Source organism: Rhinopithecus bieti, unplaced genomic scaffold, assembly GCF_001698545.2.
Source record: "Rhinopithecus bieti isolate Rb0 unplaced genomic scaffold, ASM169854v2 scaffold_32955, whole genome shotgun sequence".
Taxonomy (NCBI): Eukaryota; Metazoa; Chordata; class Mammalia; order Primates; family Cercopithecidae; genus Rhinopithecus; species Rhinopithecus bieti.
Genome location: NW_016814423.1, coordinates 2,307,568 through 2,321,947, shown reverse-complemented (window position 1 = coordinate 2,321,947; position 14,380 = coordinate 2,307,568). Strand labels below are relative to the sequence as shown.

At 39.9% G+C, this 14,380-nt stretch overlaps 1 protein-coding gene across 7 annotated transcripts in view; it reads right to left on the bottom strand.

The window, feature by feature from the left end:
- Positions 1-132: 132 nt before the first annotated feature.
- The window catches only part of MTRF1 (mitochondrial translation release factor 1), a 49,018-nt gene continuing 34,770 nt past the window's right edge, over positions 133-14,380 (bottom strand). For all 7 annotated transcript variants that reach the window (XM_017850165.1, XM_017850171.1, XM_017850170.1 and 4 more), the window contains 3 exons: positions 10,339-10,475; positions 7,189-7,287; positions 133-806 (listed from right to left, as the gene is read on the bottom strand). In XM_017850165.1, the coding sequence (XP_017705654.1) occupies positions 693-806; positions 7,189-7,287; positions 10,339-10,475 (350 nt within the window). In that variant the 3' untranslated portion in view covers positions 133-692. The remainder of the gene's footprint in view (positions 807-7,188; positions 7,288-10,338; positions 10,476-14,380) is intronic.

Genomic DNA, 14,380 nt, shown 5'->3' with positions numbered 1-14,380 from the left:
AGTGAGCCGAGATCGCGCTACTGCACTCCAGCCTGGGCGACAGAGTGAGACTCCGTCTCAAAAAAAAAAAAAAAAAGTTGAAGTCTAAGTCCTAACTTTAACATGATTAACAGTGTTATGTTTTTCTTTATGTTTTGAGTTTTTTTGTGGACATGGGGTCTATTTTGCCCAGGCTAGTATCAAATTCTTGCCTCAAGAAATCTTCCCCTTTTGGCCCTTCAAAGCGCTGGGATTACAGGCGTAAGCAACCGCTGTCGGCCAAAGTATTTTGTCTTTAAATAAAAGGTTTAGAGGTAAGCCTGTCATTCATATTTCACTAAATTCTACCATGTTTTCCGGAAGTAGTAGATGAAAAATATATTTAAATTAATTCATAGATGGCAGGGGGAAAAAGGCGTATAAAGAGAACAAGTGACCTGCCCTAAATCACACAATCAATTCTCAATACTTTCTCTTTTCAGTGATGCATGCTTATTTTCTACTTGATGAGTTGGATTGTACTTTACAGGAAACCTAAAATAAATCCTTAGGTTAGGAAATGTGACTTCGATTCATTAAAAAACATATATTTATGTGTAATGTGTTCTTATAGCTGTAATTTACAAATATTCATCAAGATTTCCAAACCTCAGTCTGCCTCTTGATATAGGTCCATTTCATTTATATAATCATAAATAATAATAAGTCAGTATTTATTTTGCTGATTTAAGGTGTTCATCCAAAAGTTCAACAATGGCTTCTTCATCTGCTGATTGAAGCAGTCTCTGTATTAGCTGATCCAGGCCCTTCCCACCACACAAAAATTCCTGGTAAAAGAGAGAGCTATTATGAAACCTGGAAAAGAGAGAGCTATTAAGAGAGAGCTATTATGATGATTAGAAATATAAGCAAAGACTTCAGTGTTTATTTCATTTCTTTGCAGTCATTATTTAATAACAATAAAGCACTACTGATGTTCTACAATACAATGAACACAATTGCTAACTTGGGAAGATCCCCATTCTGTAGAAGAATTCAGTTCGCATTTTATTTTAAAATAAATCTTCTGAGATTTGGATTTTCCTAACAACTCCAAAGACAACAAAACAAAGATATCTAGATGGACTTTTGAAATTGACCACCTCCCTCCCTTTAAAATTCCATTGATTGGCTTTTATGACAACACCATTCTAGGCTCTCTAACCATCTTTGGGAGAATAGGTTTGCTGAATTCTTTCTCTTATTGTACCCTAAAAACAATTGCTTTTATTCTTGTCCTGAAAATTCTACCCTTTTCACTCACATTATGTTATTTCCCAAAGGAAAAAGACTGAAAGGTCTCAATTCCACAAGCATTTTGTTCCACAAGCATTTTGTGCATTAATGCGCATACTGCTCCTTGCCAGCTCCTCTGGGGAGGCTGAGAGGAAGCCTCCCCTGACTATTCCAGCTTACCCTTCGGCTAATCCTCTAAGTTTAGATTATTTCATCTGTAAGTGGTTTATGACAGTTTTTTATTTTAAACCAAAACATGGTGATCTAGAAGTTCTGTGTAACTGAAAAATATTTTTGTTGAAATATTGAGGGGTGAAGTGTCTTTGAGGTCTGCAATTTGCTTTCAAATGGTTCAAGAGCAACATGGGTTTATAGAGACAGAGGTGGTGGGGGAAAGAGAAGGAAAAACACAGTAAAATATTAACAACTGTTGAATCTAGGTATAGTCTGTATTGTGTTGACCGACTTAATCTTTTTTTTTTGAGACCGGCTCTTGCTGTGTCGCCTAGGCTGGAGCGTAGTGGTGTGATCTCGGCTCACTGAAACCTCTGCCTCCTGGGCTCAAGTAATCCTCCCACCTTAGCTTCCTGGGTAGCTGGGACTACAGGCACATGCTACACGCCCAACTAAAATTTTTTTTTTTTTTGTATTTTTTGTAGAGATAGGATTTTGCCATGTTGCCCAGGATGGTCTCCTGAGTTCAAGCGATCCTCCCACCTCTGCCTCTCAAAGTGCTGGGATTGCAGGTGTGAGCCACTGTGCCCAGCTGACCCAATCTTTAAACATTATATGTAAACTTGAAAAATTTTGAGAGCCGGGCGCAGTGGCTCAAGCCTGTAAATCCCCAGCACTTTGGGAGGCCGGACAGGCGGATCACGAGGTCAGGAGATCGAGACCATCCTGGCTAACACTGTGAAACCTCCATCCTCTAACTAAAAAATACAAAAACTACCGGGCAGGTGGCGGGGCCTGTAGTCCACTACTCCGGGAGGGCTGAGGCAGGAGAATGGCTGAACCCGGAGGCAGAGCTTGGCAGTGAGCTGAGATCTGGCCACGAACTCCAGCCTGGGCGACAGAGTAAGACTCCGTCTCCAAAAAAAAAAAAAAAAAAAAAAAAAAGAAAATTTTGAAATAAAAAGTTGAGAAAAAGAATTTTCCTGTTTACCACTAAATAACTCCACTGGGTGAAAACTGTTTTCAGTTGACTTCCCTGAAGTCTTCTCTACAGTTCTCTGAAAAATGACTAAATTAATGACTTCAAGAACTTTTCCTGTATAACAGAAATTCTGTGTAGTCTAGCTGTTGGGATTAATGAATTTGTACATTGCCATTTTAGAAATGCTTGGAATTTAGACACTGGCTTTAATGAAAATACTTTAATGTTGGCATCTGGAACACAAAACATTTAAAGTTTTGATACAGTTATGAACTAATCTTATAGTTAAGTCTTTCCTGAATGGTCTTAAAGTTGAACTTTAGGTAAGTGTAGACACATATCTCTCAAATTAAGGTAAAGAATATATCTTACTAATTCTGTATCCCCCAGAATACTAGCACATAGTAAAACCTCAAACACCCTGAAATTAAACAGAAAGCAAAAGCATTATGATATAACTTTAAAATTAAGGTTTATATCATTTTCAGCATAATATGAAATTGCTTTTAAAATCAGTGTGACTAGGCCAGGCACAGTGGTTCATGCCTGTAATCCCAGCACTTTGCGAGGCTGACGTGGGCAGATCACCTGAGGTCAGGAGATTGAGACCAGCCTGGCCAACATGGTGAAACCCCGTCTCTATGAAAAATACAAAAATTAGCCAGGCGTGGTGGTGGGCGCCTATAGTACCAGCTACTCAGGAGGCTGAGGCCAGAGAATTGTTTGAACCCGGGAAGCAGAGGTTGCAGGGAGCAGAGATCGCACCACTGCACTCCAGCCTGGGTGACGGAGCAAGACTCCATCTTAAAAAAAAAAAGAAAAAAAAGTGTACCTGGTGCTCAATTACAGTATTGCCAAGGTAATCATCTTTGGAACTGATGTAAAAAGGATTATCCCTCTACTGAGAGTCAAACACATCAGATTCAACTGGATTAACCAGAGTGCAAGAGATACAAAGGTCAAAGATGAATGAGTCATAGTTCCTAACTTTCAGAGGCTAAGTAGAACAGCTAGACAAATACATAAGCATCACAAAACAATACAAGAAATTAAAAAATGAAGGAGAAGAAAGGAAGGATTGTAAGGAGCCATGAATTTTGACAGGAAGGTGGCATCAGGGAAAGATTCAGGAAGCCAGAAAGTTTTGAATTTGGTTTTACAAAGAGAATAGTATTTTCCCGAATAGAAATGAGCAGGGCATTTCCATCAAAAGAATGAGTGTTAGACGCTGGGTGTGGTGGCTCACGCCTCTAATCCCAGCACTTTGGGAGGCCGAGGCAGGCGGATCACCTGAGGTTGGGAGTTCAAGACCAGCCTGACCAACATACAGAAACCCCATTTCTACTAAAAATACAAAATTAGCCAGGCATGGTGGTGCATGCCCGTAATCCCAGCTATTTGGGAGGCTGAGGCAGGAGAATTGCTTTCACCCGGGAGGTGGAGGTTGCAGTGAGCTGAGATCACGCCACTGCACTCTAGCCTCGGCAACAAGAGGGAAACTGTCTCAAAAAAAAAAAAAAAAAAAAAAAAGAATGAGTATTAGGACAGGAAAACTGCTGGGCGTGGTGGTTCAACCTGTAAACCAGCACTTTCGGAGGCCAAGGCGGGTGGATCACTTGAGGCCAGGAGTTCGAGACTAGAATGGCTAACATGGTGAAACTCCTTCTCTACTAAAAATACAGAAAAATTAGCCATGCATGGTGGTACACACCTATAATCCCAGCTACTCAGGAGGCTGAGGCAGGAGAATCGCTTGTAACCAGGAAGCAGAGGCTGCAGAGATTGCACCACTGCACTCCAGCCTGGGCAACAGAGTGACAATCTGTCGCAAAAACAAACAAGCAAACAAAACAGGAAAACAAAGTACATTTAAATCTCTAAGGCCAGGGGAAATTTCCAATGTAACTGGAATATAGAGCAGGAGTTAAGGCTGATGTGAAGAAATCTGCATAAGGACATTGAGAAACAGAATAAAGCTGTGAAACAATACATTATATGGTAGTCTATGCTTATTAGCTAGATAAATAAAAGTAAGAAAGTTACCTACAGAGGAAGTCATAATGAGAATACCAGGTGATCTCACAGAACCCAAGGATAGGAATGTGGAATGTGCAGGGTCACGACTACCACCTGCGGAATGAGACTGAGCTTTGGGAATAAATAAATGTAGGGACTCATATCATCAGGGTTCTTTCTATTTCTCATTTTTGCTTTTCTCTGTATATCAATTTCATTCTTTTCTCACTGAAGATGCTTTCTCTTGGTGGCTGAAAATGTGGCTTCCAACCTCTTATATGCTTTATATATTACAGTTTCAGCCACCAAGAGAGAGAATAATCCTCTCCCTCTCTGATTTTAAAATCCTGGGAAGAAACTCACGGGCTGGGACTTATTTAGGTGTCCACTCCAAAAAAATCCACTTTTGTCCTGGGTCAGGATCACGATCATTTAAGAATGCAGCAGCTCCGTCAAAAACTGTGGATGTGGTACAAAGGGCAAGTTCTAGAATAGGGGAGGAGAGCTAGGCAAAAATTCCAAAGATGCTCACATTCTTTCCTATCTACCCCTTCCATTTGTCCAACAGCTGTTGCCCTGGGGTTAAGATCCTTATCACTTTCCCAGCTTCATCTATGATTTGGTTCCTAAATTATTCACTCTTTTTTTTTTTTGAGACAGAGTTTCACTCTGTCGCCCAGGCTGGAGCGCAGTGGCGCAGTCTCGGCTCACTGCAAGCTCTGCCTCCTGGGTTCACGCCATTCTCCTGCCTCAGCCTCTCGAGTAGCTGGGACTACAGGTGCCCGCCACCATGCCTGGCTAATTTTTTTTTTTTTTTTTGTATTTTTAGTAGAGACGGGGTTTCACCATGTTAGCCAGGATGGTCTCGACCTCCTGACCTCGTGATCTGCCCGTGTCGGCCTCCCAAAGTGCTGGGATTACAGGCGTGAGCCACCGCGCCCAGCCAATTATTCACTCTTTACTGTCTATAGTCTCTTTACTGTCCTTCACACAGATTTTAATGTTTTACTATAGCTACTTTTCATGCTGTTTTCGAACTTTCTTCCTTTCACTACTATAGAATGTCTTCTTTCCTTCCAATAGACTAGTTAGTGATTATTAGAGCTTACCAGTGTTATTTTCCTTTTGACTTCTGAGTCTGGCACACTAGTTTGGTTAGTGATATATCATTATTTAGGCCAAAGTCAGATATTTTATAACTACAGAAGCCAGTTAGTTATCTTCCCTTTGTTTCACAACCGAATACTATACTATGCACCTATGGGCCCATCTAAAAGATATTACTGGTCATAAGAATGTGGCTATCTCCAAAAAAATGTCACCACTACCAGAAAAACAACTGAAAGAACATGGTGTAATTAGAACAATATGGCCAAACATGTTTGGTTAATACTGTGTGTTTCCTGAGGAAAGGGAAATTAGCAAATATTTTCCTCCTTTTCAACATGGCTACTATGTTCCTATGTAAGACAGCCTTATCCTGCTGAGGATCCTGACGGAGGTTGTGGCATAAGACATACAGAAATTGATAAACATAGTAACCTTGTAAAACCAGAACTTTTTTACAAGGTATATTTCTCTTGTAAAACTAGGACTTTGATTTTGAGTATAGAATGGGACAGAGCCAAGTGAAAGAAACCTTAGGTATCACACGGCACCAAGGAAAAAGATCAAAGCTTTCTGTCTGCTGCCTTTGCCACATAGTCCTTTATGGGACCAGTTCACTTTCTCCTTCAGTGGCAACAAAACAGACATTTTCCTGTGCTTCATCATTAATATATTTATATATTTGTGTCAGTGGTCTTTGCTAGATGCGATTTAGACAGGTTAATGTTCGAACAATCTTGACCGAGTCTTTTCCCCAACAGTCTAACTGTAACACCTCAATCTAATGAAGACACATTGTGGTAGGGAGAATTCTAAGATGCCCCCTGGTGTACACACTGTGAATAACTCCCTCTCAGCGCAGACAGGACCTGTGAAAATGACAGAGTATCTATCATTCTAGTGCCTAGGTGACGAAGCAGTTGACTTTGAGTTAATCAAAAGGAACATTATCCAGGTCAGCTTGACCTAAACGGGTGAGCCCTTAAAAAGGCCTGAGTCATTCCTGCAAGAAGAAATTCAAAGTGGGAGAGAGTCTCTGGAGGGAACCACTGGGAAACAACTTCCAACAGCATTTAGGCACTGAAAAGCAGCCTCCCGCTGCCTGCCAGCAAAGGAATGGGGACTTCAGTCCTACAATCCAAGGCAATGGCATTCTGCTGGCAACCACGTAACCTTGGAAGAGGACCTCAAGCTCCAGAAGAGTATGGAGCCTGGCCATGCCTTGATTTCAGCCTTGTGAGATTCTGAGAAGATAACTAAGCTCAGTTGTTCCTGGATTTCTGACCTACAGAAATCATGAGATACTTTAATCATGGGTACTGCTTTAAGTTGCTATATTTGTGGTAATTTGTTACCTGGCAATAGAAAACCAATACCCATGTATATATGCAGACTGAATATATGTTCATACATTGTGATTGCATAACGAAGAATTTGGAATTTAGAAAAGATCATTGTTTCAAAATGGCATAAAGATCATTATTTTTTTAACCAGCAAACTAATAAAAGTGTTTGTAAATTTTTGGGTGGCTTAATGATTTAAATAACTTGGAAATATTTTAGATATACTTGGTAATATCTACATATAGGTTCTAAAATTTGACTATGTTTTCTTCTGAAATCAAAGGTACACAAAGCATACTCAGTAGTATTACCTTAATATCACGAACTTCATATGCTATCCTGTGGTCACTGACTCTATCCTGGGTGAAATTATATGTCCGAATTCGCTCTGACTGGGCTCTTGTTCCCACCTGTGCCATAACAAAAAGCAATTTATATTTTACCTTTACAAATGTCTTCATTACAATGGAAAAAGTACTTGGCAAATGACTATTTCAACAATTTAGATATTTTCTAAAAGTCATATATACAAAATGACAAAGAACAAGAATGGGCAGAACTTAATGTTTACCACTACAGGTTTGTAGAGCTCAGTTATAGAATAAGAAGGAATGTTTCTTTGATATTTCAAACTCAAAATACTTAAAATCAAATTAATCATCTTTCCCCTCCAATCAGTTTCTCCTCCTGGTTTCTATAAATGACAGCACCATGTATTCCCTTTTATCCAAGTAGAAAATTCTGACATTCTGCAATTTATCAAACATTTTGTGGGTTTGAGTTTACTATGCCAGGCTTTGATACAGATGCACACGGGGGGACAGACCATCTTCAATTCATCCCATTCTCCAGCCGCCCATTTCCAATGAGTTTTATGGGTCTCTTATTATATCCTGCCCTTTCCATTTCTACTACCACTCCTGGACTCATTACTTTCACCTACAATTCTGCAAACATCTCCTGATTCATCTCCCATTTTTCTGCTCACTTTGTGCTGCTCTGCTTAGTCTTCCTACAGTACAGTTTTCTGATAAATTTTCTTTGGTTCCTTCTTGTCTACTGAGCAGACACAACTCAACTCAGCATTCAAGGTACTTTGTAACGTGGCAATCTTCCCAATGTTATTTCTGAAAATTATGTGAATCTCCATAATGCCACTAATAATACTATGTCATTATTATGTGTGTGTCTGTTATCTGTGCTATAAAACATCATCTCAAGGGATGCACTTCCCTAACACTCTCCTACCATTTCTGCCTTTCTGGTCCCAGCAATTGAAATATGTTCTCTTCTTCCTCTGAAACCCATTGTACTTGGAATGTTCTTCATGGCACACCACAGTTTGTGTCATGCTACAGTTATTTGCATTCTTCCTGGTTTGCTCATCTCCTCCACCTCCCCAACACCCGATATACACAACACCCTGTCTCAAATGCTTTCCCTTTTTGAAATAAAAGAAGATATTTCTATAAGTTATTGTCTTAAACCCTAAGGCAAGCGATATGAAACTAAACTCCTGACCATTAGAAGAATTTTTTAAAATTATGGATTCCTAAGCCCAACCTCAGATATAATGGATCAGAATTATGTATTTTGAAAACATTCCCAGATCATCTCTTCTGACAATCAGCCAAGTTTGGAAACCACTCTCCCAAAGCACCAGATCAGATACATCAGAATTTCTGGGGTGGGGCCTGGGCATCTATGAAAGTTTGTTAGGTGATCAGTGGACCCAGGATTGGGAATGTGGCATAATGCCTTCTGTATAAAAGCCAAGTGTATATCTTGATCGAAGAAAAAAACTTCTAAGCCTTAGAAATCCCTATTAAAACATTTCAGGTAGATGGATAAGTTATTCAAGAGGCAGTGACGTCTTTTTTGGCTCGTCAATCAGACTACTGAAGAAGACACACATGAACAATTTGTATAAAGCCAATCTTGAACACCTGTTTTAAAAATTACTTTGTGGACTGGGCGCAGTGGCTCACACCTGTAATCTCAGCACTTCAGGAGGCTCAAGTGGGCAGATCACATGAGGCCAGGAGTTCGACACCAGCCTGACCAACATGACAAAAACCCATCTCTACAAAAAATACAAAAATGAGCCAGGCATGGTGGCTGTAATCCCAGCCACTCAGGAAGCTGAGGCACAAGAATCGCTTGAACCTGGGAGGCAGAGGTTGCAGTGAGCCAAGATCGTGCCACTGCACTCTAGCCTGAGTCACAGACAGAGAATCTGTCTCAAAAAAAAAAAAAAAAAAAAAAAAAAAAAAAATTACTTTGTGGAACCTCTGGTGCCAAAATGTTAAACAGCAAGTAAATCCAAATGTCTTTTTAAAATTCAAATGTAGCAAAGTTCATAGTATTTATGTTATCACTTATTTGCCAAGAAGTAATGGTGTGTACTCAGGGTATATTGTTTGCTTGTTAAAAACAAAAATAAGTTATGGTTTGTAAATGAGCATTCCTGTCGGCTAGTGCATACACTGATAATGCTCTACAATCGGGGATTACCACTAACAGTGTTAATATTATTTATCCTGTCACTTTTACTACCTGCAAGTTAGCACGTAGGTAAAGAAAGCCAGAAGCACCAAAGTGTGAAAAAGCTAGGACACATTGAGATGAAAAGTATAATGCTTAGGTTTAGACAATTCATTATCCTAAAAGGCCACAAAATCTTCCAAATTTAAATTACTGCAGCATAGCCAGGTGTAGTAGCATGTGCCTGTAATCCCAGCCACTCAGGAGGCTGAGGCAGGAGAATCGCTTGAACTCGGGAGGTAGAGGTTGCAATGAGCTGAGATTACGCCACTGCACTCCAGCCTGACGACACAGCGAGACTCCGTCACAAAAAAAAAAAAAGGAATTTAAATTATATATTTGGTTTACTTATAATAATGACATTTATTCATTTTGCTTAGAATTCATCTGTCTATCTATTTAAATAAGTAACACTATACCATACATAGTACAAAATTCAAAAAGTACCAAACGATATATAATGAAAATAAATTTCCTTTCTACCCCTTATCCGTAGTCTCCATCAGTAGGATTCACTGTTCCCAGTTTTTTGCAGTGCCATTTGTATTTGATCTCACATAGAGTTATAAGCATAGGTTTTAATTTTAAAATCAAAAACGTTCTTAATTCTCAAAGAATTATTTTGTCTTTTAAACCATTTTCCTCTTAAGACAGTAATGATATAAACACAAGAGGGAAAGAACTAGGAAATGCTTTTTAGTTTATACATCTTTCATTTACTAACTTGCAAACTGGTGTGCCCAAGTTCAGCCATAACCCATCCGTTCATTTGCATTGAGTTACTGCTTATGTACAGAGGAGCGCATTTCTCTATGCTCTAAAACATTCCCATTTAAGCAAGAACAAACACTGCATTCTCTACAGAAAGTGACTTTTCTTTAAATAGTCACTAAATTATTACACCAAGTAAATTTTACCTGCAGTTTTCTAGCACGTTGTTGCTGACACTTGTCTTTCTCAATAATCTGCTGGTAGAGTCTAGCTCTCAACACACGAAAAGCTATTTCTTTATTTTTTATCTGTGATCTTTCTTGTTGGCATTCTACTACCAGCCCTGAAAAATGACAAGGATCAGAAGGTAAACTGTAGCTTCCACCAAATTAAGATAGAACCAAGGAACAGTTAAATGAGACAGGTTAATCAGGAAAATATCACAAAAGATAAAAACATTTTAGGTTTAGCACACTTCAGAAACTAGCTGCATTATGATTATAGCTGTAGTTGGCTCTTTAGATTCTGATATGTAAATGAGAACTCCGTATGGGCACCCAGAAAGCAGCAGCATCTACAGATGGTTACCTATCCTTTCAGTCCCCGAGCTTGGCCTCTTCCTCCTAGCTCATCCAGGCATTTCTGCAGCTCAACAAACAGCAAACTACTGCTGCTCCGTACACTGTGCTGCTCTATTCTCTGTCCAACTCAAGAACTAGCCTCTTCCCCTTTCAGTCACAAATATACACAGAGCTGAGGTTTTAAAAATACCTTTATAATGGCCAGGCACGATGGCTCACACCTGTAATCCAAGCATTTTGGGAGGCCCACACGGGCAGACCATGAGGTCAGGAGATGGAGACCATCCTAACATGGTGAAATCCCATCTCTACTAAAAATATAAAAAATTAGCCAGGTGTGGTGGCGGGCACCTGTAGTCCCAGCTACTTGGGAGGCTGAGGCAGGAGAATCGCTTGAACCTGGGAGGCGGAGGTTGCAGTGAGCCGAGATTACACCACTGCACTCCAGCCTGGTGATAGAGTGAGACTCCATCAAAAAAAAAAACAAAACAAAAACAAAAAAACCTTTACAGAAAAAAAGCCAATGAAAAGATGCTACTCAGAGTCTTTAAAAAGAAGAATGTATAGTGAATGTTTCTGAGTTGTCCAAGTTCTAAATTTCTAACTTGTTCTGCATAGTCTGAGTTCTGGGGTCCAGCTAATCAATACATCTAACCACACACAAGTTTTGGCTGGCCACCTTCTGCATCTGGGTGGGTTTGGCCCACTGTGTAGTCCAGTTACTGGTCCAAATCCAGCCCTGACCTGAAACGATCACTTCTTGAGGCTGTGTTGTTCTTAACTTCGTAGCTACCACTCTGAGGTCCATGTCTAATCCTGCTCCTCAGTACATTAGAGGAGAAAGGGGTTTTCTTTCTGAATCACAAAAACTAAAAACCAAAAGCCCCATTAGCTTGGCCTATCTGCACCGATACAGTGGTAAATATTTTGCTGGAGATTTAAAGAATTTCTATAAAATTCTATTCTCTGAACTATGTTTTCTCCCTGTCTAAATAAGCTACAGTCACTACCTGCTAATATTTTTAATAGGGCACTGAGGTTTCACCTCTACTGTTTAATCACTTCCTGACCTCTTTACTGCGGCCATCTGGTTGGACTGGGGCACTGACTGGCCCTCGTCTTCCAGGTATTTGTCTGGAGTTTCCCTGACTCTCGTATCCTTTTCCTATTACCCCAAAGAATATGAACATTTCCATTTTAAGACGGCCAGACTTTCAGGAGCTCTCCTCCACATTCCCCTTCTTGTCAGCTGATCTGTACTGATTTTTGCCTAAGCACCTGTATTATTCCTATCTACTCACTCAGGTTAGAACTTTTAGATCAAAACTATTACTTTCCAGCTCAGTAATTACTAAGGGAATCACTTGATTATGTATTTTATTATATACTTTCTATAGAGGAGTATTTAATAATGAGTACTCCCTTAAGAATAGAAGATGTAGGGGGAGGGAAGATATATTGAATAATAGAAGAGGGCTGGGCGCGGTGGCTCATACCTGCAATCCCAGCACTTTGGGAGGCAAAGGCGGGTGGATTATTTGAGGCCAGAAGTTCTGAGACCAGCCTGGGTAACACAGCAAGATTTCGTCTCTACTAAAAATACAAAAAATTAGCTAGCGTGGTAACTGCACCTATAGTCCCAAGCTACGCAGGGAGCTGAGGTAGGAGGATGGCTTGAGCCAAGAGTTCGAGGTTATAGTGAGCTATGATCATGCCACTGCACTCTAGCCTGGGCAAGAGAGCAAAACCCAGTCGAAAGAAAGAGAGAAAGAGAGAAGAGAGAGAGAGAAAAGAAGAGAAGAGAAGACAAAGAATTATAGAGGCCATCTTTTACTCGCTAACTGGTAATAAACTAAAAAGTCCGCTTTAATGCACAAAATATTCATTTGTCTTCATCCTTATCTTGGGATAAATTTTCCCAGGAAAGGTAATATTCCCCTGTATAAACATTCAACCATACCCCTATGAATAACTCTTCCAATGGTGGAAAATGGAGTCATCTAGAAGCAGTGGTTAGAAAAAAAATATGATTCTTCAGAGTCCATGGCATGGAGAAAAATAGAAGAATAGAAGCTATAGTTCTCACTTTGAATTCTAGCAGGGACAGTTCCCAGTCTAAGGTCTTGGGATGGAAGAAAGAATGGGAGAAATGGAAGAAAGGCTGAGTTTTCCTTGAAGCAGATGCTGAAACTATGGCAATCCTCAAAATACGGAAGAAGCAGGCTGAAGAAATCACTTCATTATAACTGCGTGGCTTCCTAAGGGTTAGGTCTTGACATGCCTTCCTTGCCTAAAGGGAAGGGCTGAGGGCAGGACTTCAGGCCTCTTTAAAACCAAAGACTCAGATCTAAGTGGTTAAACGATAACTGGCCCAAGGTAAGTCTGGCAGCACAATGATAAGTCACTTTCTTGTCGTTTTATTGTTAGTTGACATGTAATAATTGTACATATTTATGGGATATAGAGTGGCATTTTGATACAATGTGGAATGATCAAATCAGGGTAATTAGCACACCCATCACCTCAAAATTTATCATTTCTTTGTTGTGAACATTCAAAATCTTCTAGCTTTCTGAAAATATGCAATAAATAAATCACTATTAACCATATTCATGCTATAGTGCTGTAGAACACCAGAACTAATTCCTCCTATCCAGCTGTAATTCTGTATCCTTTACCCAACCTCTCTCTATGCTCCCCTCCCCCTTACCCTTCCTAGTCTCTAATAACCACAGTTCTACTCTCTGTAAGTCACATTTTGTAAAGTCAGCAATTTATGGCTACACAGGGTGGTTTTATAACCTTTAAGTTTTAAAGTATTCTGGTTTATTTTGTCAGTTTTGATCACCTTTTACCCAACTTTTACCCATTTTAATTTTAATTCATCTTAAGCTAATTATTACTGTTCTGGACTATGTATAATATAGATTGATATCCAACAATACAGGGTTTAGGTGAAACACATTAAGTATCCAACAATTTATGGATTGTTGAAATAAATTATAGCAAATTACAAAAAGTATAACCTCAGGACGGGCACGGTGGCTCATGCCTGTAATCCTAGCACTTCGGGAGGAGGAGGTGGGCGGATCACTTGAGTTCAGGAGTTTGAGACCAGCCTGGCCAACATGGCGAAACTATGTCTCTACTAAAAATACAAAAATTAGCCAGGTGTGGTGGTGTATGCCTGCAGTCCCAGCTACCTGGGAGGCTGATGCAGGAGAATAGCTTGAACACTGAAGGCAGAGGTTGCAGTGAACCAAGGTTCACTGGCCAGTGTATGCCAGCCTGAGTGACAGAGCTAGACTCCATCTAGGAAAAAAAAAAAGTATAACCTCATTTTTTGGGAAAAAAATGGCGCATTTTTATATGTACAGAAAAGAATTTGAAAGGATGTATACCAAAGATATATGCCAACAATGGTTACTGGGTTATTATTACAAATGTTTTATGTTCTTTTGCTCATGCATATATTATTTTCTTTTTTTTTTTTTTTGAGACAGAGTTTCACTCTTGTTGCCCAGGCTGGAGTGCAATGGTATGATTTCAGTTCACCGCAACCCCACCTCCCGGGTTCAAGCGATTCTCCTGCTTCAGCCTCCCAAGTAGCTGAGAATACAGGCATGCGCCACCACACCTGGCTAATTTTGTATTTTTAGTAGAGATG